Source organism: Gasterosteus aculeatus, chromosome 8 (assembly GCF_964276395.1).
Source record: "Gasterosteus aculeatus chromosome 8, fGasAcu3.hap1.1, whole genome shotgun sequence".
NCBI lineage: Eukaryota > Metazoa > Chordata > Actinopteri > Perciformes > Gasterosteidae > Gasterosteus > Gasterosteus aculeatus.
Genome location: NC_135695.1, coordinates 5,530,447 through 5,557,922, shown reverse-complemented (window position 1 = coordinate 5,557,922; position 27,476 = coordinate 5,530,447). Strand labels below are relative to the sequence as shown.

General features: G+C 44.5%; 1 protein-coding gene and 3 long non-coding RNA genes across 4 annotated transcripts; 1 reads left to right on the top strand and 3 right to left on the bottom strand.

The window, feature by feature from the left end:
- On the bottom strand, positions 1 to 1,480 carry LOC144411367 (uncharacterized). Its single transcript, XR_013468521.1, has 2 exons — positions 393 to 1,480; positions 1 to 306 (listed from the first exon to the last, which is right to left on the bottom strand). It is a non-coding gene; the product is annotated as an uncharacterized LOC144411367 (long non-coding RNA).
- Positions 1,481 to 14,887: 13,407 nt separating this feature from the next.
- On the bottom strand, positions 14,888 to 16,794 carry LOC144411366 (uncharacterized). The gene is made up of 3 exons (XR_013468520.1): positions 16,498 to 16,794; positions 15,280 to 16,121; positions 14,888 to 15,193 (listed from the first exon to the last, which is right to left on the bottom strand). It is a non-coding gene; the product is annotated as an uncharacterized LOC144411366 (long non-coding RNA).
- Positions 16,795 to 16,976: 182 nt separating this feature from the next.
- LOC144411365 (uncharacterized) lies at positions 16,977 to 19,363 on the bottom strand. The gene is made up of 2 exons (XR_013468519.1): positions 18,840 to 19,363; positions 16,977 to 18,616 (listed from the first exon to the last, which is right to left on the bottom strand). It is a non-coding gene; the product is annotated as an uncharacterized LOC144411365 (long non-coding RNA).
- On the top strand, positions 18,828 to 26,018 carry hs2st1b (heparan sulfate 2-O-sulfotransferase 1b). Its single transcript, XM_040184702.2, has 7 exons — positions 18,828 to 19,422; positions 20,671 to 20,909; positions 23,094 to 23,179; positions 23,545 to 23,683; positions 23,769 to 23,866; positions 24,231 to 24,388; positions 24,947 to 26,018. Exons 1-7 carry the CDS (start codon positions 19,299 to 19,301, stop codon positions 25,171 to 25,173), a joined length of 1,071 nt encoding a protein of 356 aa, XP_040040636.2. The 5' UTR covers positions 18,828 to 19,298; the 3' UTR covers positions 25,174 to 26,018.
- The last annotated feature ends 1,458 nt before the right edge of the window (positions 26,019 to 27,476 follow it).

Sequence of the window (27,476 nt, the reverse complement as noted above, 5' to 3'; positions counted from 1 at the left end):
TTTTATTTTTATCAAAATTTATTTTCAAATAATAATAAACACGTGACATATTTAACAAAAAAAAAAACACAATAAACGGGAGAGTGGGGCAGAAACACATAGAGGGGGAAAATGAGAGGGAGAGAGTGGAGGGTGGGGAGAGGGCCAGAAAGTGATAGAGGGGGAAAAGGGCCTGTGGGTAAATAGAAACGTTAGTGAGTCTTTGTGTGGATCTGGAGCTGCTCCTGAGGGGTCGACTCTCAGCGCGCCCCGGTGACGTGACGTCCTGATGATGTCCTGATGGCGTCCTGATGGCGTCCTGTTGGTCTGCAGAGACAAGGAGAAGAGACGTGAGGAGGATCATCGGGATGTGAGAAAACATTCATAGATCCAATTATTTTAATTTGATGTACCTTCATTTAGTTATTTCATGTGTGTATCTACATTATACATTGTGGTTGTTAAAGTGTATTTCTGTATATGCTTTTCATGTTTAGTTCCTGAGAAGAAAGAAATAAAAGTTAGTAACACGTTAATGTTGTTAGTGTGTAGAACAAAATCTCCAACAGGAATCAGGAAACATTTATTGCCAAAAGACGAGTACGGCTCCTTTTTCCTTTTCCTTTTTCACGCGTCTCTGGTTCCGCTCTGGCTTCCACTGAAGATCCCCCCACACTGGCTTGGCACAGCCATTTACCCCCATGATGGTCAGCTGCATGAGGGACGTCCCCAGCACACCTGAAGAAAGTCTCTCTCACACACACACACACACACACACACATATATGGAGCAAATCCAGGTCAAACGTTTTGTTCATTTGAAAAACAAAAAAAATGAAGTGGGGAGGAAGGGAGAGAGATGGGTGCGGGGGGAAGAGAGTGGGGGGCAATGGGAGAGTGGGGGCAGAAACAGATAGAGGGGGAAAAGAAGAGAGAGGGTGGGGAGAGGGCCAGAAACAGATAGAGGGGGAAAAGGGAGAGGGTGCCTGTGGGTAAGAGACAAGGAGAAGAGACGTGAGGAGGATCATCGGGATGTGAGAAAACATTCATAGATCCAATTATTTTAATTTGATGTACCTTCATTTAGTTATTTCATGTTTGTATCTACATTATATAATGTGGTTGTTAAAGTGTATTTCTGTATATGCTTTTCATGTTTAGTGAGTCTCTGTGCATAACAACATGTTAGAGTGTCTCTGTGTAAGTACTTTTATATCTTTTATATGCGTCTCTGTGTACATGTACATGATAACAGCAGGAATCAGAGGTTTATCTCAAGTACTAACTGTAAATCACAGCTTTCACCACGCGATACACCGACACATCACATCATTCACAGCCGTACGGCTGCAGTCTGTCTGGACTCCTCACTTACCTTCAGCTCTGTTGAGTGCAGCAGAAGGCGTCTTCATCTCCTCTTCACACTCCTGAGGCCTTACGGTTACTTTCTGCAAGTTTCTCTCTGGAAAACTTCAGTGTGTGTAGTTTGAAACTAACTGACTGAATGTGCCACAGACCTTATGCTGAGGTGAACGGAGCTTAGAACATGGAGCTTAGAACATGGAGCATAGAACATGGAACATGGAGCTTAGAACATGGAACATGGAGAAATGTTCCATCATGATGTCACGTCTCTATGGTTACAGTGAAGGTATCTTGAATATGGAAATGAGCCTTTAAAGTAAACGTGTGTGTGGACGGTGTATCTGTATTGATGGAGCTCATCCACTTCACATGCTGCATAAAACACTTTGCTCTGTTTGTTTTCTATGACCCGTTCATCTTGATCTTGAAAGCAAACACTTTAAAGAATAAATAAAGAACGATTTTTGATTTTGGTCCATTGTTTCAAGTCGGAAATATATAAACTCTTGAATCCGGGTCGTTAAACCTCCCGTTCGAGCCCTCTTGTCTGCAGTCGTTATGCTAAGCTAACCAGCTACCGATGCTAAACCGACACATTTAAAACAATACCAGTGTCTGAACCCATACATGAAATTGAACAATGAACAATACCCTAAATATAGACAAATAAAAACCACTTGGCTTCAAACTACAGCTTCGAATTGTTTAACTTCAAACTATGAACAATATATGAATTGTTTAAAGTTTACAGTATTATTGCAGTGTTTATCTACCAACAGCCAGAAGAGTAGTTAATTGGAATTTGGGGAATATTAATAATTTAATTTTAGATTCATGCTCATTGTGCAGGAAGGACAGATATGTAACATATATTGAAAAGCATTTACGTTAGATTGACCTTGTTTGTCTCAAAGTATTGACGTGCAACACAGAAGAGCTGCAGAGGACAGAATGTATTAATTGTATATTTAGTTGACCCTTGGTTGCGTAGAATAAAGACAAAGCGAAATAAATCAAAAGATCTCCCGTCATCTGCGGAAGGAAGTTAAGACATTTGTATGCAGCTTAACGACAAACAACACCCGAAGGAACGTCGCTTTTCGACTTTAATAACGGAGGGGAAACACCGACTTAAATACATGTGAATAGAAGGTAGCTGGCTAGCTAGCTGCTGTAGCCACACGGTCCCTTTACCTTTTGATAGTCCCTTCAAAACCCCAAAAGGGATTAACGGAGTAAGAAGGGTTGTGAGTTTGGTTTTAAAGGATTAACGAGAAAACGACTGTCCCCTTCCGTTTTACCGCTTTTGATTAAAAACGAAAAACGAGAAAAGAATGTTTTCATTTTCTGTTTTTTACGGTAAAAGGGACTATCAAAGGGTACACGGACCCTACACCGAAACTGGAGTTGCGTTCCGGTACGGTAGTTACCGGCTGAGCACCGGCCCTCGGTACCCAACCCTACATGAGAGGGGTCAAACCGATGAGGAAGATTTTCACACGAATCGGGTAAGAAGTTGATATTCTGATTTTCAAACGGGGCTTCCTGAATTATAACGGGTGGTAACAGATTACAAAGACGGGTATTTAGTTGCACATTTATTTATTTATATTTAGTTTTTTTTTTTTAATTATTTTTTTTCTCTCTCTTCTTAGAAAATCCAAATTTCGGTTATTTGATTGGGCTTCTAATGATGATAACTTGTCTTTTTATCCGGTTATTTGAAAAATGTGTATAAAATTATAAGAGTATGTCACGTTCGGTCACGGTACGGGCGGCAAAGATCCACGCGCAGAGGGAGGTCACAAAATAAGGGTTTTAATGTTCAACAGAAACAGCGAGCCGAGCTCGATGGCAAAACATAGAACAAAAATGTATTCTCTAGGAGACCAGCTAGGCAAAAGGCAAAACGAAAGATAATCCTCGGGACAGGGGAATCTCCTCCTTGGAGAACGAAGCTCGACAGGAGCCCGCAGGATGCAGCCCCTGAGGCACGACGCTGGAGGCCGGACGAGCAAGACTTGGCTGTGCGCAAACAGAGAAGGTCTTGAGGCTGCTGGACAGGGGAAGGGTTGGCTCACAAGAATAATCCGACAAGACACAAAGGGAACACATGCAAGATATAGACAGGGTGATTAGACATGACGAGAAACAGGTGTAACAGCAAACGGCGCGGCCACTGATTGAAATGAGCGGCAGGTGGATGGGAAGGCTATGTGAGAAGTGGGTGTGTGTGTAGAGGTGAGACTAATGGGCAAATGAGTGTGTCAGTGAATGTATATGGCAGAGGGGGAGAGAGAGAGAGAGAGAGACCTGGATCCTGACAGAGTAATTGTACGGTATTTCCGGTTAATCAGCATCCAACTTTTTACTGAGGAAGACAGGGAGCAATGTGCGCATTTACGATTGTATTCAGACTAACTATCTGAAAATCGCATAATTGTGACCCTTGACCAAAGGGGAAGACAGGGGCAATTGACAATTGTGACCCTTGACCGAAGGGGAAGATAGGAGGGATTTTGAGAGTTCACTGAAATCGCAAAATCTCAGCCCTTGACCTAACAGGAAGACAGGAACAATATCGGGGTTTTCGGACAGTAGTCTGAAAACAGATATTTGCGCCCTTGACCTATATTTATTAACCAATAGTTCTGGTTGGGTTTTAACTTGTATTTTTCCTACGTAAAAGAAAATCAAGACTTATAGTGACGACTATATTTTAAGTAATAAAAGTATACTTCACCACGCCTGAAAGATGGGTGGTGTACACGGTAAAGGTAAAAAGGAAATGGGTTCTCCGGAGGGACCCATTGTGGATCTGATGAGAAGGAAATATGGAGATCAATCTCTAGAGTTTTGGCCCGAGTGGTCAAAAGATTTTGGGTTCCCTGCAAATGGTTCTTTCAGTAGAATAAAACTGAACATGTTACAAACAGGCTTAGAGGGAAAAGAGAAGGGTATAAAAACTCAGAGGGTGATAAAAGGCAAAGACTTGGAGGACATTGAGAAACAAAGTAAATGGTTAAAATGGTGGGAGGATGAATGTGAATGTAGAGAAAGGAAACAAATGGCTAAAGAATTGACATGCGCAAAAACCACATTGGTTGAAAAAACAGATCCAAATGTTATTGAACAAAATGACCGATGTGCTTCTTCTCCCTTGTATCCGAGTCTCACAGGGGCTGGCGGCCCTCTCCTCAACACATGCCCACCGCCGTACCCTGCTTCATCTGCGAACCAGCAACCTCCGTCTGCAGGGTCACATATCAAAGTTCACTACACCCGACAGAGGGAGGAAAAGGAAGCGGCAGTGAAAGCAGCACAGGAACGACTCCTCGGCGAAGAGGAGGAAAAGAGACAGGCTGCTCTCCTCACTCGCTCTCGCTCTCCAGGAGCAACCGGAGGGGACACTTCTGCCATCAACAAACTGATTGCAGAGCAACCATCTACATCAGATGTTGTTTCCCCCTCTTTCGACCCAGAGGGAGTTCCCCCGGATGCAAAATCTGTGCTCCAAACCCCAATGATTCAAGTACCAGGACACTCAGGTCCCATACTTGTTTTCCGGCCTTGGACTGATACGGACATTAGAGCTGCAATGGCTCATCTCCCGCCGATACAGCACTCGGGAAGACTGTTTGCTGAAGCATTCATGGACTTCTGTAAGCAATTCCTGCCCAACTTTGCTGAAATTCGACGTGTTCTAATGAGTCACGTGGGTCCGACTCACTACCAAAAGCTCAACCAGCTGGTTGCAGGAGACACCAGTGCGGCCGATGTTGAATGGAGTTCAAATCAAAATAACAGAGAATGTCCACAAAATGCACCTCGTAGAGGATGGGGGCGTGGACGGGCCAGACGAGGAAGGGGTGGCAACGCACATTCCGATTGACGTGAGGCGGACGGGGAGGAGGCTGCATGTGAGGGGGAGACGGCAACCATGCTGAGGCCTCACATGATAAGGGAAGTAAAACACACACACACCGCAGCCTGCAATGAAGAAACGCTTTCTGCACTAACTCCCTGCACGCACACTCACACTCACACTCACACACCGGAGCAACAACAAGCTCTCATGGACATCACAGAGCAATTGAGAACACAAAAGCTTTCACTTAAACACACATACGCAAAGTTTTCAGGAAAATCATTGAAAATATGCCCACCACTATGGTGCAAATTCAAGGGAAACTTTTATCGTTTTTGGTTGATTCGGGGGCTACACATTCTGTAATACAACAAAAGTATTTTCCAGGTCAGAAACTTAGTGGAAAACAGGTTTTCTCACAAGGAGCTTCAGGGATGACTATTGTAGAGAGATTTACGGCACCTATGACCAGTACACACACTGACTCAACTGACCCTGAACCAGACATCACAGTAAAACATTCCTTTTTGCTGTCCTCTTGCTGTCCCATTAATCTAATGGGCAGAGACCTCATGTGTTCTTTCGGCATTAGCCTCATCTCCACTCCTACAAGTGGTTGCAAGTGGTGAGATGCAGAGCCATTGACCAGATGGCAAAGACAGTTATAAGTGATCCAATGTTTGTGTACCAGTGGTGGCTTCCGGTTGACTCACAATCAGAATTGTCCCACCTGGCAGCATCACGCGTCCAGCCTGAGGCAGAGTGCATGGATGCTTCATATCTCCACTGCACAGCTCATGTGTCACATGGGCCAGATAAGCAATATGATGCATTATTTCTACAGGATCTGAATGATCAAATTGCATGTATGACATTGTTTTGGTCCACACTTAAATGTGCTGTTTCCGTTTCTCTCACCCCCTCTCAGCAGCACCTCTTTAATGTGGACTCTTCTTTCCCACACATCTCCTTGTCTAAAGCAGCAACAGACCAATGGAGAGATTTGGGACCCTTTGTCGCAGCGTGCGAGGCATTGGCAGATTGGGAGGCTACACCAGATCCACTTGTGATGCGCTCTCCGTCGACAGGCTTCTTTAAACAGCCATTCGCATTTTGCACACCTGCTCTCAGATCTGTTTATGTCATGGATGAAAATAACATATTTTCTGACACACACACTGATACATTTTTGACTAATGTCTCCTCTATTTCTCCTGCCCTCAGTTCTGTCCCAGACACCTTGTGGGCAGCGCATAAATATGACGTGGGACTCATCAAAAAATGTCAACCTGTGGTCATCACTCCTCGATCAGACTTCCGTCCCCGCAAACATCAATACCCACTGCGCCAAGAGGCCATTGACGGTATAACACCGGTGTTCAACTCCCTCTTAAAGGCCGGAGTCATTGTTCCATGTCCTGACTCGCCGGTAAGAACACCTATTTTTCCAGTTAAAAAGATCAGAGATGCAGGCAAACCAACTGAGTGGCGCTTCGTGCAGGACCTAAAAGCCGTTAATGCAGCCGTCCACGCACGAGCCCCAAATGTTCCCAACCCGTACACCATTATGGCACAGGTTCCACCTGATGCTCGATGGTTTTCCGTGATTGACCTCTCAAATGCTTTTTTCAGTGTCCCTGTGGACATTGACAGTCAGTTTTGGTTTGCGTTTAATTTCAATGGCAAGCCTTACACTTTCACACGCTTGTGTCAGGGCTACACAGAATCACCTACGATCTACAACGAGGCACTCAGGGAAAGTTTGGAGAGCCTCACTTTGTCTCCAGGAACAGCGCTTTTGCAGTATGTTGATGACTGTTTAATTGCAGCTCCAACACAAAAGCAGTGTGAACAGGACACTCTCAAATTGCTTCAACACTTAGCAGCGGAAGGACACAAGGCCAGCCTATCCAAACTACAGTTTGTTTCACAGAACGTTCATTTCCTAGGCCATAACATTTCCGGTGAAGGGAAGACACTATCACCAAAACGCATTGCCTCAATTGTAACACTTCCAAAACCACAAACCAAGAAACAGATGATGTCATTTTTGGGAATGTGTTCCTACTGTAGGTCATTTATTCCAAATTACTCCCAACTCGAGCAACCTCTGTCCTCATTGATACATGGGAAAAATCTCAGCGCGCATGATAAAATTCAGTGGCTCCCTGCAGCCTCTCAAGCTTTCACGGACATGAAATGCGAGTTACAAGTTCCTCCGACTTTGGGTCTTCCTGATCCTCACAAACCGTTCACACAAACCGTTGACGAACGTTCTGGATGTATGACATCAGTGCTCCTACAATCCCATGGCGATAAACTACGACCAGTAGCTTATTTCTCCGCAAAACTCGATCCGGTAGCAGCAGGCTTACCACAGTGCCTTCGAGCTGTGGCAGCTGCTGAAAAGGCTCTTACAGCCTCTCGTGACATTGTAGGCTATGCTACGCTAACATTATTGGTTCCACATTCGGTTTCACGGATTCTTCTCGAACAGAAGTCGTCTCATTTATCTGCAGCGCGTTACCTTCAATATCACACATGTCTCCTAGACATGCCGAATGTTACAGTAAAACGCTGCAATGTCCTCAATCCTGCATCTCTTCTCCCCACTCCGGAGGATGGAGAGGAGCATAATTGTTTGGCTGAGCTGGAAGCTCAGTGCACACCTCGACCAGACCTCTGCTCAACAGTGACATGGTAATGTATGTTGACGGATCTGCTACACAGGATCCCCTGACTGGTTCTAATCTTGTGGGTTTCTCTGTGGTTTCAGACTCAGCTGTTCTGTGTTCCGGCCCTCTTCCATGTCACCTCTCAGCCCAAGCAGCAGAATTAATCTCGCTAACAGAAGCTTGTAAACTAGCTAAGGATAAAACGACAACCATTCACACTGATTCCAGATACGCTTTTGGCGTGGTTCATGATTTCGGCGCGCTGTGGAGACACAGAAATTTTCTCAAATCAGATGGCAAACCAGTGTTACACCACACTCTGATAGCAGAACTATTGGATGCCATTTTGTTGCCCACAGCTATTGCCGTTTGTAAATGTGCAGCGCACACATCCGGCACAGGCGACATCGCAAAGTGGAATGAGCGAGCAGACTTAGCTGCAAAAGCGGCTGCTAGACGTCCTCTTCCCAAACCATCACGCCCAGTTCCTGCCATGTGTTCTCTTCCCTCCTCTCTTGCAGCCGTGCAGTCCCTCTCTACTTCAGATGAGAGACGTTTTTGGTCCTCCTCAGGCTCCAAATTCATAGACGGCATCTGGTATGGTCCGAATGGTAATCCATGCTTACCTAAACATTTCTTCCCTCACTATGCGAAATTGACTCATGGGTTAGACCATGTGTCAAAAGGGGGAATGTTAAGTATCCTTGATGCAACATGGTTCACAAAAGGCTTTGCAGCTTACGCACAAAGGTTCTGCCAAGCGTGCATAACATGTGCAACTCACAATGTAGGTCGTTCAGTACAGGTGTCACATCATGCAGCACATCCACCGCCTGCAAGACCATTTGAACATGTAATGATGGATTTTGTGGAACTCTCCCCATCGGAAGGTAAGAAACACTGTCTTGTAATGGTAGACATGTGGTCCAAATGGGTTGAGGTGTTTCCCTCCAGTAAGCAGACAGCCTCCACAGTGGCTAAAGCCTTGATTTCAGAGATCATTCCCCGCTGGGGAATCCCAAAGCAAAATTTCTAGCGACAATGGTTCACATTTTGTCAACCAAGCAATCACAGAATTAAGTGCATACCTGGGTATTGACTTAGAAACACACTGCGCATACCACCCAGCTAGTGGAGGAGCGGTAGAGAGAGAAAATGGTCCACGCATCCCATTGCAAGAAGGTTCCAGATCCAGTACCAGCAGTGGGCTCAGGCGACCCTACCTCCACAAAAAGTGTCAATCAACCGACACCACCGATCCAGTGACCACGGACGGGCAGTTGACCGACAGACACACAGTGCATTGTGATCTGTGTTGACTGTCTACAACGCGGATGCCTCACAAGAAAGAAGGTTGGCAGACTCCACATCCCAACGTGTACCTGCGGACCAACACAAGAAGAAGAACACGGCCAGGACCCCTCCACATAGACACAGTAGTCGTTTGTGCCACGACAGTTTTATTCATATTATTGCTTGCTTCAGTTTCATTGTATCTCAGCATCTTTTTGTGATTCCGTAGTCCGCTGCCTAAAGAGTGGGTCTCTCTTATCATGGAACGACAGCGTTCATGGAACCCCCTCAGACGACTGGGGGGGACTCGTGTAACCATGTGTTTATTTGCAGGTGTCACTTTATTTGTGTTGATTCCATATTTTGTCCTCCACCAGAAACATTTAGACGACTTACTTGACCGACCCAACAACTCAACTCACTCTAACTCGACCGTTCGCAACCGCACCAAGCGAGCACTGACCCGCCTAGACAACCGGTTCGAAAATGGGATGAACCCATTGAACAAATATTCTGCAAATATGTGGTGGCGCTATGCTCAACACGTAGCGACAAAAGAAAATGCTTCCGACTGTTACGTATGTTCTCCGCTACCCATCAGCACTAATCAACCACGGCTAGCCGTAGCCCCCCTGGGGAAGTCTGAAGGATGTTTCTGCGGGCTCTCGGTTAGTGGGTGGTATGTGCCCCCCATAGTCCTGTATATATCCAACGATAGCGACAAAGATTCTTTGTTTATTTATGAGTTATCCCCATGGGAAACAATAGATGATTTGGACTGTGCACAATCTCACGATATCAAACGATACACGGCTAACCAAACGTCTACATTCGCACTCCAGGCTCAGGAAAGCCGAACACGGTTTCCTCTCTGCTATGCTCGTGATGGGACACATCCAGTGGGGAAAACAGACCCTGCAAGGTGTGACACGATCCTCATTGCAGGAAACCATGCGTTTAATGATTTAAATTGCAATAAAGACCATTTCCCACCTTTCCGAAACGACTGCGCCAAAAACCTCAACAGGAGCTTTTGCCAAGCTAAGGGCACTGCAGAAAGGGCCGCAAAAGTGCCCATTCATCTCCAAAAATGGTCGTGTTCTGGCTGGACTTTCACTCCAGTAAATCCACGAGATTGCCCGCCCAATGTTAATTGTTCTGTTTTCCATTTCACTTTCCTCCCTGGGAAGAACGGTACTTATCCAGTGACCGAGGGATGGTGGCTGTGTGGCACCACCCTCCGCGTGTCTCTCCCCCCTCAGTGGAGCGGAATATGTGCTCCTGTTCGCGTTACTGATCATACTTTTATTCTCACAGCTACAACAGGGACAAGCAAACGAACAAAACGAATGGCCGCATTGGACACTGGCCTTAACCCGGAAGTCAATTTTGCGCCACACAACTCAATCTGGGGCAGCGATGTGCCTGACGAGTTCAAACACGCCAGTACGTCAGTTAAAGTTTTGTGGGGACTGTTTCCATGGACAGGAGTGGGAAAAAACACGCTACGACTTGAAACCGTTGATTACCGTTTCAAAAGCTTTGTAAACATGACTCTAGCTGGCCTTAAGGGTATTCGCGAGGAAATGACCGCCATGCGTTTAATGATTATGCAGAACCGCATGGTACTAGACCAATTGACCGCTGCCCAAGGAGGTGTTTGTGCTATTGTAGGAGAATATTGCTGTACGTTTATCCCTGAGAATGACAAAGACGAAGGCATAATCCATCAGGCGATACAAAACATGACAAAACTTCAGGAATCTGTGACAAGAGACAAATCTCCCTCCCCAGATTGGCTCACACGGGTGTGGTATTCATGGAAAGGAACACTAATACAAGCAGCTACTATCCTCTGTGTTCTCTTCGCATTCGTAATTTGCGGTATCCCATTGATCCGTCATACGATTGCCCAACTCCTGGCGAAACAAATGGCTATGTACAGCCTGGGGTCACCTGATGACTCACCACCAAACTTGTTCCCTAGACGCGACTCTGACAATAACCCCAACAGTGACTCGGACTCCCTTGACGAGCTGAACACTTACGACCTCGACACGTACGCATAGTGACATAGTGACACACTGTCTGTGTGCATTCCTGGTGTTCTAAATGTTTCTGGTTTCACAGTAGCTTGCTAAAACAATGAGAAATAACATTCTCACAAAAACAGCTTTTATCCCTGCATTTATTAGTATGTAACGTAGATATGATTGATATAATGACCTTTCAACAATATTCTATATCTGAGGCGGTGGATATTGTGTGAAAGGGGATCAAGTTCTGGTATTGTGATTTAAACATGTTCTCATTCCTTTTTTATTTCAATACTGTACACATGACATCTGGGGTGTAACGCTCAAATCCTGTGAGAAGGTTTCCAGTCTTTATCTTCTCCTAACAGATTTCTTCCTATTTTCCCATTTCGGAGGGTTTTTTTAGGCAGTTTTTGTTCTGTGGCAGGAAAAGTTTTGTGAGCGATGTCCAGATGTCAATGTTTTGTGATATTTGATGTGGCAAATTATCAGATGGTAAATTTTTAGAGTAGTCATTCTAAATTGATTGCATAGTTTGTGATTATTATGTAATCAAAAGAGTGGAATGTAATGAGAAAATGATATGTGACCCTTTTAAATGCTTCATTTGTATAACCAGTTTATTAGTTGCAAGTGCTTAGGTCACAAAGGCCCTGACATACGAACTGATGTCTCCCACTTGGATTAGATGTTTCCAGCGTCATAGCTGTAGAGATTGAACAAAGTGTTTGTTATGTCTATGACCACCTTTGTTTAAGCATGTTGGGAGAGCAAGGACACGGTCAAAGAACTGACGTGTCTCACATGGACAGGGTGTTCCCAGTACCCTGGCTGTAGAGACTCAACAAGATGGTTAACGGTCTCTGTTGACGCCACCGATATCTAAGTTTAGGTATAAGAACTGCCTCGATGTGTTGGGAAGAAAAGGAGGTTCTTGACAGTCTACTGACCACGTAGCTGTTGTGACCCTTTTTCCCTTGCAAGGAAATAAACGGAGAAAAGACATACTTGACTCAGAGCCTTTGATTCTTACTTAACGATTGTCTGTGCAAAATCTTCCAACCACAGTGTTTAGGGGAGAACTGCAAACACACTATCTATCATTTAGAGATTAGTTGTTGGGTGCCAGGGGCGGCTGTGGTGTTGCTGATAATGACTAAAGTAACGTTAGACGGGAGGAAAAGAGATGTGATCGTGTCTTACCTGACACATAAATATGCCATAAACTTACATTACAGCCTAAATGGCCACATAACGTTGGTTAGCGTGAGCTTAATTGGATATATGGTTGAAGTGCACTTATTGTAAGTGGCTTTGGATAAAAGCATCAGCTAAATGACATGTAATGTAATGTAATACCACCACGTGTCTCCATGCATGTGTATGTCAATGAAACTAAGTCATACCTACTCTAACAAAAGATTGATGACATTATATATTTTGACCCCCTTTAAGGTTTAACCTTGATTACTACTTAATCGCTAAAAAAAGTTAGAGCTCCTCAAGTAGCATAGATCATAACATTTGACTTCATATTAAGAAGAAAATAAAGTTTCACAAACAGAAGAAAGTCAGGCAAAATTAAAATTATGCATTCGTCCATTTCATCTGTAAATATTCTGTCAGAAAGGAGATCATCAAAACATCTGAAAGAAATACCTCTATTTAAAGTTGTGCTGTTGTTTATCCAATTAGTGTTATCAATAGAAAATGCATTGGTCATAGTTTATCGATGGTAGTTCCCTTTATCTCCGGCCCTGCAGCACTACGTGATGAATACAAGAGTTGTGGCATTCTAATTGAATACGTTCAGATTGAAGGCGTATGTTTGATGGAAGTTCTCGACTGGTCGTTGATACCAAGGCAACATCCTTCCTTTTACTCCTTTGGGGCATCTCTATATTTCCCAGGGAACGGACAGAAAAGAGGTTTTAGATGAATGAAATCCCATTTCTTGAGCACACTTAATGGAAGTAATAAGTAGGTGGTACCATTTAATTACATGTCTTGTTTTTAATTAAATGTAGTAACGTCTCGGTATTAAGGCAATGTGACAGAACCTTTTTACCAGCTGCTTTTCTACTTTGTCGTTTTCCCTGTCAGAGCAGGTGCTGCTCGGCCGGCGCTCTGTTGTCTCCAGTCTGACTCGGGGAAGACTGTGAATTGTTTGTAACACTTCTACACAAGGTATTTCAGATGCTTAAGTTGTGGAGCCTCTCACGTGAAGTATTTGTTCATGGTTACATGCAAATGCGTTTTTCCACCCGGGGTGGAGGCCTCAGTAAGAACCTTTGAATACCAGACTTCAATTGAGTCAACTGGTGGTTCATTTGGTTAAAAGATGGCACGAAAAAGAGATCCACGCGAGTGATGTTATAACTCGTGTTGGCTGACCTTTCTTAAATTCAGTAAACCTCACTTTGTTATTTTTAGTTCCAGTTTGATTGCCTGATAATCTCTTTTTATTGGTGAAGCTTTAGATTTGTGGATCCTCATCCTTGGACCTGTGGCGCCACCTACTGGCTGAGATGCGCATCACTGCTCTGTGGCTGTTGGTTGAGATGCATCAGAGCTCAGATGCTGTTTCACAATCCTTTCTTTCACCCGCTTTGACTTTGTGTTGAGCTTGTGATGTTCATAGTGCAGAAATAAATGCCTCTTTGAACTGCAATATAATATATCAATTTTTTGTTTTAATTGATTGGCCTTAACTTGGATGACAATCACCACCACTTAGCAAAGCCACACATACTTTGCAGCACGTTTCTCACATAAGGACCATCGAAGCAACTGCATATGATGTAAACCTGTAAATTACAAAACATGTTCTCTTGAGCTGTTTGACCTCAAAACTGTAGATCCAGTCTAACAAATAAGTTGTATTTATTTTTTGGAATTGAATTATGGTTACCTGATAGATCCCTAACTTTCTGTTGGTATTGTTAGTTATCTCCACGCACTTCCCCTCATACAATGCATGCGGAAGTACTACTTATTTTATAGAGCCAACTATTACTTTACGACTTATTACTATGGGGGTGTGTCTTTTCTTAATATAAATGCTATAGGTGGTCAACCAACAAGCACAAAGCTTCTGACACATATACTTGGAAATATTTTAATTAGGATTATTTTAATGGAGGGTTACATTGAGGATCAAATTGATCCAGAGGGTAAAATATATGAAGGTAAAAGGGAGATTAAGAACACATTATCATAATTTAATTTACTGTCCGTCTGTGTGGGTTAGGGTCCATATTGCGACATCACACGGGCCAGGTGGTAGATGGGTGCCTACAGGAAGGACCACAACGAGGAAGCACGGACTCACTCGGGTTAAGTCGGATTAAGGAATCGTTTTCTCCTGACTCGCTTTATGTTCAATAATGGACTTTGTCGGATTTTTTTATATTGTTTGAATCAAATGACCTTAGCTGGTACGGGGGAATGAACCAATTTTTCTTCATTAAACACTGATGGTGGTTACTTGTCAGCTCTCACGCACTGCTGCACCCTCGCTGGCCCCAAGAAACGCCTGTGACCGTAAAATATTTTAATATGAGCGACTTGTCCTGCAGCAACATCATTGCTGTTTCACTTCATTTAAGTCAACAAGTAATAAAGAACACGTGATTCTCTTTGGTCTGAAAAAAAGAAAATGGATTCATTTGGTTTTATTTTTATCAAAATTTATTTTCAAATAATAATAAACACGTGACATATTTAACAAAAAAAAAAACACAATAAACGGGAGAGTGGGGCAGAAACACATAGAGGGGGAAAATGAGAGGGAGAGAGTGGAGGGTGGGGAGAGGGCCAGAAAGTGATAGAGGGGGAAAAGGGCCTGTGGGTAAATAGAAACGTTAGTGAGTCTTTGTGTGGATCTGGAGCTGCTCCTGAGGGGTCGACTCTCAGCGCGCCCCGGTGACGTGACGTCCTGATGATGTCCTCATGGCGTCCTGATGGCGTCCTGTTGGTCTGCAGAGACAAGGAGAAGAGACGTGAGGAGGATCATCGGGATGTGAGAAAACATTCATAGATCCAATTATTTTAATTTGATGTACCTTCATTTAGTTATTTCATGTGTGTATCTACATTATACATTGTGGTTGTTAAAGTGTATTTCTGTATATGCTTTTCATGTTTAGTTCCTGAGAAGAAAGAAAGAAAAGTTAGTAACACGTTAATGTTGTTAGTGTGTAGAACAAAATCTCCAACAGGAATCAGGAAACATTTATTGCCAAAAGACGAGTACGGCTCCTTTTTCCTTTTCCTTTTTCACGCGTCTCTGGTTCCGCTCTGGCTTCCACTGAAGATCCCCCCACACTGGCTTGGCACAGCCATTTACCCCCATGATGGTCAGCTGCAGGAGGGACGTCCCCAGCACACCTGAAGAAAGTCTCTCACACACACACACACACACACACACACACACACACACACACACACACACACACACACACACATATATATATATATATATATATGGAGCAAATCCAGGTCAAACGTTTTGTTCGTTTGAAAAATGAAAAAAATGAAAAATGAAAAAAATGAAAAATGAAAAAAAATGAAAAATGAAAAAAATGAAAAATGACAAAAATGAAAAATGAAAAAAATGAAAAATGAAAAAAATGAAGTGGGGAGGAAGGGAGAGAGATGGGGGCGGGGGGAAGAGAGTGGGGGGACAATGGGAGAGTGGGGGCAGAAACAGATAGAGGGGGAAAAGAAGAGAGAGAGTGGAGGGTGGGGAGAGGGCCAGAAAGTGATAGAGGGGGAAAAGGGCCTGTTGGAAAATAGAAACGTTAGTGAGTCTTTGTGTGGATCTGGAGCTGCTCCTGAGGGGTCGACTCTCAGCGCGCCCCGGTGACGTGACGTCCTGATGATGTCCTGTTTGCGTCCTGTTGGTCTGCAGAGACAAGGAGAAGAGACGTGAGGAGGATCATCGGGATGTGAGAAAACATTCATAGATCCAATTATTTTAATTTGATGCACCTTCATTTAGTTATTTCATGTTTGTATCTACATTATATAATGTGGTTGTTAAAGTGTATTTCTGTATATGCTTTTCATGTTTAGCGAGTCTCTGTGCATACCAACATGTTAGAGTGTCTCTGTGTAAGTACTTTTATATGCGTCTCTGTGTACATGTACATGATAACAGCAAGAATCAGAGGTTTATCTCAAGGTACTAACTGTAAATCACAGCTTTCACCACGCGATACACCGACACATCACATCATTCACAGCCGTACGGCTGCAGTCTGTCTGGACTCCTCACTTACCTTCAGCTCTGTTGAGTGCAGCAGAAGGCGTCTTCATCTCCTCTTCACACTCCTGAGGCCTTACGGTTACTTTCTGCAAGTTTCTCTCTGGAAAACTTCAGTGTGTGTAGTTTGAAACTAACTGACTGAATGTGCCACAGACAGTGTTTCTTATGCTGAGGTGAACGGAGCATAGAACATGGAGCTTAGAACATGGAACATGGAACATGGAGCTTAGAACATGGAACATGGAGCTTAGAACATGGAACATGGAACATGGAGAAATGTTCCATCATGATGTCACGTCTCTATGGTTACAGTGAAGGTATCTTGAATATGGAAATGAGCCTTTAAAGTAAACGTGTGTGTGGACGGTGTATTTGTATTGATGGAGCTCATCCACTTCACATGCTGCATAAAACACTTTGCTCTGTTTGTTTTCTCTGACCCGTTCATCTTGATCTTGAAAGCAAACACTTTAAAGAATAAATAAAGAACGATTTTTGATTTTGGTCCATTGTTTCAAGTCGGAAATATATAAACTCTTGAATCCGGGTCGTTAAACCTCCCGTTCGAGCCCTCTTGTCTGCAGTCGTTATGCTAAGTTAACCAGCTACCGATGCTAAACCGACACATTTAAAACAATACCAGTGTCTGAACCCATACATGAAATTGAACAATGAACAATACCCTAAATATAGACAAATAAAAACCACTTGGCTTCAAACTACAGCTTCGAATTGTTTAACTTCAAACTATGAACAATATATGAATTGTTTAAAGTTTACAGTATTATTGTAGTGTTTATCTACCAACAGCCAGAAGAGTAGTTAATTGGAATTTGGGGAATATTAATAATTTAATTTTAGATTCATGCTCATTGTGCAGGAAGGACAGATATGTAACATATATTGAAAAGCATTTACGTTAGATTGACCTTGTTTGTCTCAAAGTATTGACGTGCAACACAGAAGAGCTGCAGAGGACAGAATGTATTAATTGTATATTTAGTTGACCCTTTGTTGCGTAGAATAAAGACAAAGCGAAATAAATCAAAAGATCTCCCGTCATCTGCGGAAGGAAGTTAAGACATTTGTATGCAGCTTAACGACAAACAACACCCGAAGGAACGTCGCTTTTCGACTTTAATAACGGAGGGGAAACACCGACTTAAATACATGTGAATAGAAGGTAGCTGGCTAGCTAGCTGCTGTAGCCACACGGTCCTTTTACCTTTTGATAGTCCCTTCAAAACCCCAAAAGGGATTAACGGAGTAAGAAGGGTTGTGAGTTTGGTTTTAAAGGATTAACGAGAAAACGACTGTCCCCTTCCGTTTTACCGCTTTTGATAAAAACGAAAAACGAGAAAAGAATGTTTTCGTTTTCTGGTTTTTACGGTAAAAGGGACTATCAAAGGGTACACGGACCCTACACGAGCGGTGAGCTGTCGTTAGCTGCTGCGAGGACGGAGTCATCACAGTGTTTAAATCAAGTGTTTCAATCGGCTCCGGCACCGAAACCGGAGTTGCGTTCCGGTACGGTAGTTACCGGCTGGCGTGGGCACCAATGTGGCACCGGTCCTCGGTACCCAAAAATACATGAGAGGGGTCAAATCGACTATTCCTAAATAAAGCTCTGTGTCTGGGTCAATGTCTGTGCACGTGCCTGATCGGGATGTGGGGAGAGAGGCATTTATTCCCTTATAGACCGGACGTAACAGTCCTAAACGTGGGGTTTAAATACCGTGATTTTGTCTCTCAATGTGGAGGTTGAATTATGATAAATACTTGTATACATTTTTTTCTTCGTTGGCAGCTGAATGGAGGTGACACGTTCATCTCAATTTAGAATCCTTTCCTAAACATGTTGAAGCAGTGCTGTAGTTCTGCTGACACACTAATGCAGAATATCTGCAAACCTAAAAGCAGAGCTCATGAAATAGCTGGCTGGCTTTAACAGCAGGTGACTTCAACAAAAATCACGTTTATATTCCATCAAAAGGCTTCGAGAAGCTGCTCTGATCATTGCACCTGTGAGGGTGTGCGCTTACCTGTAGTCAGCGGGGAAGATAGCAGAGCACCAGCTTCACTTCTTCCTGTTACTGGTCTGACTGGACAATGGAGGGTTTGGATCACCTGCTCTATTATAACATCAGACACCACAAACACAAACATACTGTCAGTTGATGTTTCACACCACACAGACGAAAAAAGACCTTCTAAGGTTGCGTCAGTGGGGAGGACAGGGGCAAATATGTAGCATTAAATTAAAATATAGAGCCGGAGAGGTGAAATTGAATGAATTTGTCAGGAGAGAAACGACAGTTGAAGAGATGACTAAGAGACAGTGGCGACATCAAGCACCTATGTGTCCGCGTGGGTCGTGTTCAGGCTCAGCTTCAGCGCCCTCCGGTCCAGCAGGGGGCGTTTTACGGCGGTCAGGGAGCCTCCGGGAAGAAGCTCCTCCGGTGAAGCGAACCTGCTGCAAAAAGGCCCACGAGCGCTGCTGAACACCTGTAGTCCCGAGTCGCTTCGAACGAGTCATTCTGTCCTGCAGCACGCGCCGCATTTCAACGGAGCCCACGGGCTGGGGTGACGTCACACGTCGCCTAGCGACTTGCTTTGTAAAGATGACGCTGGCGGAGAAGCTAGCCGATGGCTAACGTTTAAACTGGTTTAAGCGGCGCTAGACAGCCGAGAGCTGAACAAGTCCGCTCTGGCTAACCTGGTTTGATCGGAGCATAACACGTATTTCTTTATTCGCCATCATCAGTGGACCTGACAGGTCTCGCGGGTGAACGCGATGATTCCTGCGGCGGTCTGATGGGGCTTTCAAGGAGCGCGATGCCGGCCAAGGTGCAGCTTTTGATTGTTATGGCATTTGCTCTGGCGATGCTCTTTATCGAGAACCAGATCCAGAGGCTGGAGGAGTCGAGAGCCAAACTCGGTACGTCATCAGCAGATCAGAGGTTCGCTTTGTATAAATGTGCTTTATAGTAATAGTTATTCAGGCAGTGAATGGAGCGTCGACGCTCGGATCACATGACCGCACATTATAATATGTGTAAACAAACACCAAGGACTTGGGTCCGCGCAGCTGGTCCAGGAGCAGATGCTGATCCTCTTGCCGATCGATCACAGCAGCTTCGGGCTTTTTGACCACGTGGCTGAATTCATTCCAACCGCTCTGAAACCTGTGAGCCTTCAAAGTCGCTGAATCCGGTCATCCTCTCCTTTGCTGAGGCCCTTCAGGGTGTTTCTGCTCCTCTGCATAGAAAACACTTCAAATGATTAGGAAATAAAATAGTACAAATGTATGGATTAAAACTAATGTCATTAGTATTTTTAATTATGTATTATGAGCTGTTTATAGCCATATAATTCATCTCTAACATTATTAATGTTGATCAAAACAAAACATCTTGTTTAAACAACTGGAAGTTTCTTATAAACATTACATTTTATGAGATGACACGTGAACACGTAACAATATGATTTGCCTTTGCTTCTCCTCTCCACCGAACAGCCTAATATACTGAATGTAACCTTCATTCTGGTGGTAACGTGATTAGAAATGTCTGGGTTTCTTAACTATTGATCTCAGTCAGAGATTGGCCACCTCAAAAGCATTAATGGCGACGTCCCGGCAGCATATTTTGTGCGTCGAGAAGTGAGGCTTGTCAGCACATATCATGTAATGACAACCATCTGTTACACCACCTGTAAATACTTTCCTTTTTTTATAATAACCATTTGGGAAAGCAAACGCCCAAATTACACCCTGCCACGTTTTAGAAACACAAATCATTTTTCTTTTCTTATTACACGTTTTAATTAAGAAACACACCGTGTCATGTCTTGTTGGCCATGCTGCAAAGCTTAATACAACACACTTTAGCTTTTCCCTGTAGGCTTTGCTCAGGCTCAAAGAATGTTTTCATGAATAAGTCCAAATGGATATAAAGGCCGCTCTTTCACAGTTCACATCTGAATGACTTCAAACCATATAATGAATATTTCTTTACACCTGTATATCAGACCTTAACCCCGTCCTTATCACACCAACCTCCTGCCAGATGTGATATTTACGTGTGCATGCTCGTATGACGGAAACATTCATTCCGTTTAAAACACGGGCGGTGTTTGACTGGTGATTGATTGGTGGTAAATGTGTTTTTCTTCTGTGCGTGCACAGAACTGACCATCGCCAGGCACGAGGTGGCAGAGGTGGAGCAGCGTCACAGCGAGGATGCAGGGCGGGAATCGGGGCCGCGGGCGGAGAGAGACGACGCGGTCGTCATCTACAACAGAGTGCCCAAGACGGCCAGCACGTCCTTCACCAACATCGCCTACGACCTGTGCGGGAAGAATGGCTTCCACGTTCTGCACATCAACACGACCAAAAACAATCCCGTCATGTCTCTGCAAGACCAGGTGAGCAGTGGTGACACAGCAATGTCGAAACACTACTCAAAAAGGTCAGAGTTTATTACATAATAACAATTCTACTCTGACTGCAAATTCTGCTTGTTTCAAATTTACAGAATTCCAGCCAATACAAACTGCTAGATAGAAACTGGACTGTCACAGGAGCACATTGCTCTCATTTGATGAACGATTCGGTCCTCAATACAACAAAGAGAAGAAGCTAAGACTTGTTGGCATAACATGTGCTCCCCTTGTGACGGCCTGCGGGCTCTTTAATCAACAAAATTAAAAATTAAGCCATCGTTGATGCCAAAGTTCTAATGGTTGTAACATGAAACATTTTCATGTGCTCAGAAAAATAGATTGTATTTGTCCTGTAGTCCTGTAAAAGAACACGCAGGATAAAAGGATAGCAGTTTGAGTGCTGTGGTTTGTTTTATTTTGATCAAATGGTAAAATGTCCTTGAAGGCATCATGGTCACCACAGAAACCAATAATACCCTCATTCACTGCAGGACATGTTTCCAGAAGCTCATTACAGAGGGTCGGATAGACGCAGTCACTGTAGTATTAGTACAAGTATTAATACTATGTAGTATTAGTACAAGTATTAATACTATGGATTTAAATAATTTTCCCCCCGCAAGGGCGTAGCAATGGTTTGTCCGTCCACCAGGTGGAGCACTACCAGCTGAAGCTGAATCGCTTTACTGTGCCTGGAAGCCGCCTTGTCAGTTTCACGCGTTTTAGAGATACTTTGATTGTTTTTTTGTTATGCATTGCACAACAGAAAATCTGTGTTTATGTTGTAATCTATGTGAATAAAAAATAAAATAACTGAAGGCTGGCTGGCGAAGTGATATTGAGGTTCCAGCAGAGGTGAAACTGTGACGGATAAACAGTCTCTTTAACAAAGAAAGACCAGCTTTTCAACGAGGCACAAATTCTAACCAGTTCGTGGTGGACAGATGGGAGTGTGGGGATTTCCTCCCGGGGCGACAGAGGACCAAATTGTTGCTGCTGTCAAGTGTATTATTTATAAAAGCTTTTATTACAGCATGTCGCAGCCTGTTTCACTGGGTGCAGTCATATGGCTCTCAGTGCGGCTTAGGACACGCGGTGTAAATGCCTCACAGCGATGCTGGTGTTATTCTGGGCCTGCTAGTGCCAATGTATTATCCCCTCTGCCATCTCACATCAGGCCCCCCCCCCCTCATCCCCCATAAACGATGTGTTTCAGTCTGCTGGCACATCACAGCCTCACTCATTTTACTACAGGAACATTCAGCTTTGTACCCAATAACAGCATTTAGCCATTTAGCTCGGCCTAAACTGGTCAATGGTCCTATTTATACTCTCCAACCGCAGAGTGTGTGTCAAAGATAACTGTAATTAATGGCTGTTTGAGGTTAACTGGTGAAATTGGTTGCATTCATATTTATGTGGGAGATCATGAAGCATGTTTTGATTGCAAGAATGACCACATTAAAAGATTTAATGTGTTGATGAAGTGTCATTTGGGTTTCAAAGGTGTAATTTCCACTGCCCCCCTCATTCTGCACTATGCTATTTTTGCCTTAGTCAAGTTCTGTAGCTTCAGCTTTGAACATTTCCCTCTTATTCTTATTTCCTCTTATTCAGATAAAAGTGTCTCTCAGTAGAGAGAGAAGGTTTTCTGCCCCGCGGTTTTACGTTTTGGTCCTTTCTGGTGGACGCTGTCGAATGCACCTCGACATGAGGACTGCAGGCAGCACGCCGAGCCGAGGGAGGGAACAGGACGGACCTCCGTTTGTCTGCGTGTTAATCTAGAGTTTTATCGAGTAAAGTACTCTGCTCTCGGTTGTAAAGAAGCAAATGCGACCTCATTTATAATAATAATTAAAAAAAACCAGCTGTGTGTTAGAAGTGGATTCGTTGGACCGGGGGGGCCTCCAGCCTCGAGTTCAAACAAACAAAACAAAACCAGCGAAGGGAAACAAAATGTTGGGATTAACTTTCATGGTGGGACAATAATTGACTAAATAGAGACCATAAACTCAAGTTAACAATGTTTATTGGGAGAATTAAGGTAATTTCCATGTTGTTGAGCAGAACGCATTAATCTTCTTGCATTAGTCCCCGTGTTGTTTTTCCCATTTGCTGGAGTTTCCCTGCTGCTTGGTGATTGGTTTCCACTATCTTTGGCTACAGGTGCGCTTTGTCAGGAACGTCACCTCGTGGAGGGAGATGAAGCCCGCCTTCTACCACGGCCATGTAGCTTATCTGGACTTCTCAAAGTAAAGCCCTTCATTTCCTGTAATACCATTAATATCCAGATGCGTTACACGGCAGATAAAGCGAGGTCGTGTATCGATTGCTAACCTGTGCCTTAGCGTTGATTAATTGCATTGCCGTCCTTATCTCCCCTGATGCTATCATTTCAGCGATCACAGGTAATTATCCTAATGGCGGGAGCGCCCGTTAACGTGCACTCTCAGTTTCCTTCCCTGACGCTGCCCCCCGTTTCAAAGATGGAAAAACCAGTTTCTGCAGTTATGTAAGAAACGGCGCTGATTAGACGGGCGGCGTCAGGATGTCTGAGACTCATTCTCTAATGCCTGTTCAATGCAACACGTTAATCCTTTTCTTACTTTCTTTGTAGATACGGGGCCGCGGGGAAGCCCATGTACATCAATGTGGTGCGGGACCCAATAGAGCGCCTGGTGTCGTACTACTACTTCTTACGCTTTGGAGACGACTACAGACCCGCCCTACGGCGACGGAAACAAGGGGACAAAAAGGTCTTTAGTCATTGAAGCTTCTGTTCAGCGCCTTTTTGGCGTTGCCCGTGCAGACAAGTGTGACAGCGTCCCTGTTGTCTTTCAGACCTTCGATGAGTGCGTGTCATCGGGCGGGCCCGACTGCGCCCCCGATAAACTCTGGCTCCAGATCCCCTTTTTCTGCGGCCACCATCCAGAGTGCTGGTGAGTGAGCCGTTGTTGAAGTTGAGACACGCGGCCTGTAGGTCGCTATTCGGGCAGCGGCTCACTGTGAAGTCTGCGACGAAGCCGGTAAGAGGAGGCCGCGTAACGTTCGTAACAGTGACTGCAACAGCTGTCGTTATGACATCGGGAGCAGAGCCGTGCTGACGTTCCAGTAAACCTGGAAAGAGGCCCCTTTACCAAAGGCAACTGCAGTACGCTTGCTATAATCTTGTGCAATGTAAAAATAGAAGCAGAAAATATGTCTGCCCCACAGCAGGACGGGAAACTAATCACGGAGCATTTACCACCAGAGGTGAAGCGTTTTCCCCCCAGCAGGGACTCATGGCTTACGTCCCGTGTGCAGGGCCGCCGGCAGCAGATGGGCCCTGCAGCAGGCCAAGTTCAACCTGGTGAACGAGTACCTGCTCGTCGGCGTCACCGAGGAGCTGGAGGACTTCGTCATGATCCTGGAGGCGGCGCTGCCGCGCTTCTTCAGAGGCGCCACGGAGCTCTACAGAACAGGTGGGAACCCGGAGCTGAGCCGCCGGGCGGGCGGGGGGTCACGCAGGGGGGGGAAGGGGGTCGCGGGTTGTCCCCATACGCAGAGGTGGAAAACTGTGCGTGTTTAACACCTGATCGGCATCTGAACCAGCTGTAAAAGAGATCATGAAGTGGCGCTCTCACGAAGAGGCCAGGGACAGGAGGGGGGGGGGCAGTCAGTGTGCAAGATTGATAGGAGTGGCATTTAAGAATATAACTAAATGCCACTAATAAGAGGTCCTGATCAGTCATATGCCGCGGATCAACCCATCTGCCAATTTTCAAATAAATGGACATATTCAAAAGATGTTTGTTTATGTATTCCTCCTATTTCATGTCCTGTTCATCGGGTTTGTTAAGCCAATCATTGTTTATTTCAAAAGCAGCGTTATTGGCTGATTCATCCGCTCCAAACTGAGGTTATTGAACGTTTAGTGGTTGAATAGTTGTTTCTCTTCTCTCAACAACGGAGATACTGAACCTCCGCTACCTCCATGTTGTCAAGACTGACGCGAATAAACTCTCCTCCTGTTCCTCCAGGAAAGAAGTCCCATCTGCGGAAGACCACGGACAAAAAGCCCCCCACCAAAGAGACAATTACCAAGCTGCAGCAGTCCGACATCTGGAAAATAGAGAATGAGTTTTACGAGTTTGCACTCGAACAGTTTCAGTTTGCGCGCGCCCACGCCGTCAGGGAACGAGACGGAGAGCTTTATGTCCTGGCCCAGAGCTTCTTCTATGAGAAGATCTACCCCAAAGCCAACTAAGACCGACGAGCCAAGGAAAAAAGACCGTGAGGACGTCCATCGAGTGGGGCGTGTGAGTGCGTTCTCCAGTTCTCAGGCTGCACAGTGGACTCCATCGAGACTGTCTCACCTTTTTCTTTTCACTGAGAAGAGAACTTAACATGCGTATAAACAGTCGGCCCAAAGAGACATCTCAAAGCAGAAGCCTTTGACTTTCTGCAGCTCAGCGACGAGATAAAAGTCTCAAACAAGTCAAGTTTAAAACGGTAGTTTACAGTGTTTTTCTGTGGTATTGTTTCTTTAGGTGCACACTTTCTGTACATGCCGCGGTGATATGTAGGCAACAGGACTTTGGACCAATGAGTAGCAAAAGAAAAGAGATGGGACCACTGCATCCTTTGGTGCGTGACAAGTATATTTTTTTATCCCTGTGAGACGTTTAGTATCACTGAGAGCGTGACGTGCACCTTTTGATATAACTCAGAGCTGCTGTTTGAGCCTCGGCTGGAGAAGGTTCAGACTTCAGGAGCTCTGGCGAGGTCACCTGTCCCTGCAGGTGGAGGTAGAGGTGAAAGTGCCCTTATTATAACATTACCGTCTCTTTTTTTTTTAGGGTTCATTTTCATTAATCCGCCATTAATGTTTGTTGGTATTCATATTAATTGCTGTATTTCTGTTTCACACCCCATTAACAATTTAAAGATAAATCTATCTTTACGGTTTTCCCTTCTAGTTCACTTTGTCCCTACTTCGCTCACCTTGATGTCCCATGATGAGTTATTGCTGATTTAAAGCTTCCATTCAGTTCCAAGAGTTTTAGTCCTGAGTATGAATAAAGCACCTGACCTCCACGTGAGGACCATCAAGCTTTGGAATAGCTTCTTTCCGGATTTCCCATTGTGCCCTTCCCTTCAATAAGGACAGACATTAACATAGAGAATAGCACAACCCTGCCTGAAAGTTGAGTTTGTACAGTAGTGCTTTGATCAGCATGCTACGGTAACATGCTCACAATGCAGCACGCGTGCTAATATTTGCAGCACACATACAGTTGAGGCCGGATGTCATATTTTCAAGTGTTCTGTCTTAAACCAAAGTGGTGGAACATTGACCTGGTGGTGAAGAAATTTCTGTTCTAATAATCTTTTCTTTTTCTCACAAAATGTTGTAAAATTGGGATCAATGCCTGTTAAAATTACATAAACCCCAATTAAATGAAATTACAGAAACATCAACATTTGAGAAGCATTTTTGCTTGTCAAAAAATGACTTAACGCTAAATTGAACTTAAATATAGCAATTCATTTTCCGTCAATCGACTAAACAAGTGTTTTGCGCTGACGTCAGGACGGAAGGTTTTAATAAGTACAGGCGGGCTCTGGCTCCCCCCCGTATTGGGATAATCGCCCCGGTCTTTGCACCCTCTGCGGGCCTCTCGCGTGACGTACACGAGTCCAGTAACTCTGGACTCCCACTTGTCTCTTGCCTCCACAACTACACAGAATAATGTCCTCGCTGTATCTCAACGTGGAACCGTGCAATAGGTTTGAAATAGGAGGCAGGGGGCTGCTGGGAGAAGTGTGAGCACGCTCCGCCGGGCCTCAGCCGGTTCTTGTGTCTACGCACACAGACGAGCACAAAGGCCCCAACCCGCGTTTGACGCTCGGTGGCCTCGGACACAAGGAGAGGCTGCCGGTCTCAGAATGTAGAACTCAATTAACGGTTTAGCCGCAGGCTTATTGGAACGTTGTTTCATTAACGAGGATGAATACAGTCTGATAATTACTTCATCTCAATTAGAAAAAAAAAGGGCTACACTCTGTATTGATTGTGGCTGATGAGCTCGAAGGTTAATTAGTGAACACAATAATTCAAAAGTCTATTCTGCTTTGTTGTTCTTTGATGGCTTTGGGATCTATTTTTTTTTTTTTTTAAAGACTCCGCAGTTGTTTCTGTCACAAAAAGACTACTTCCTTTTGTTGCAACGAAACAGCAAGCACCCCTGCTACCCTCAAGTCCCGCCCGTGAACAGCTTTGGCGTCGGTTCTGCCCTGAGCCACTAGAGAGCGCCGTGGCGCTTCCTGAGCGCCTCCACGCAGCAGCGTGGCGGCTTGGACGGACTGGAACGGTTCACCTAGCCCCCCGCTAATGCACCTGTACCAAGCCAAATGGAACAAACTAATAGTGCATTGCCATTAACAATACAAATTACACCATTAGGCACACTTGGCTCTCAGGCCTTGTGATAGCTATAAATAGTCTCACTTGGTCTTGGACAATTTGTGCCGTACTTGCATAATGACAGCACTCAAATTAATTCAGGG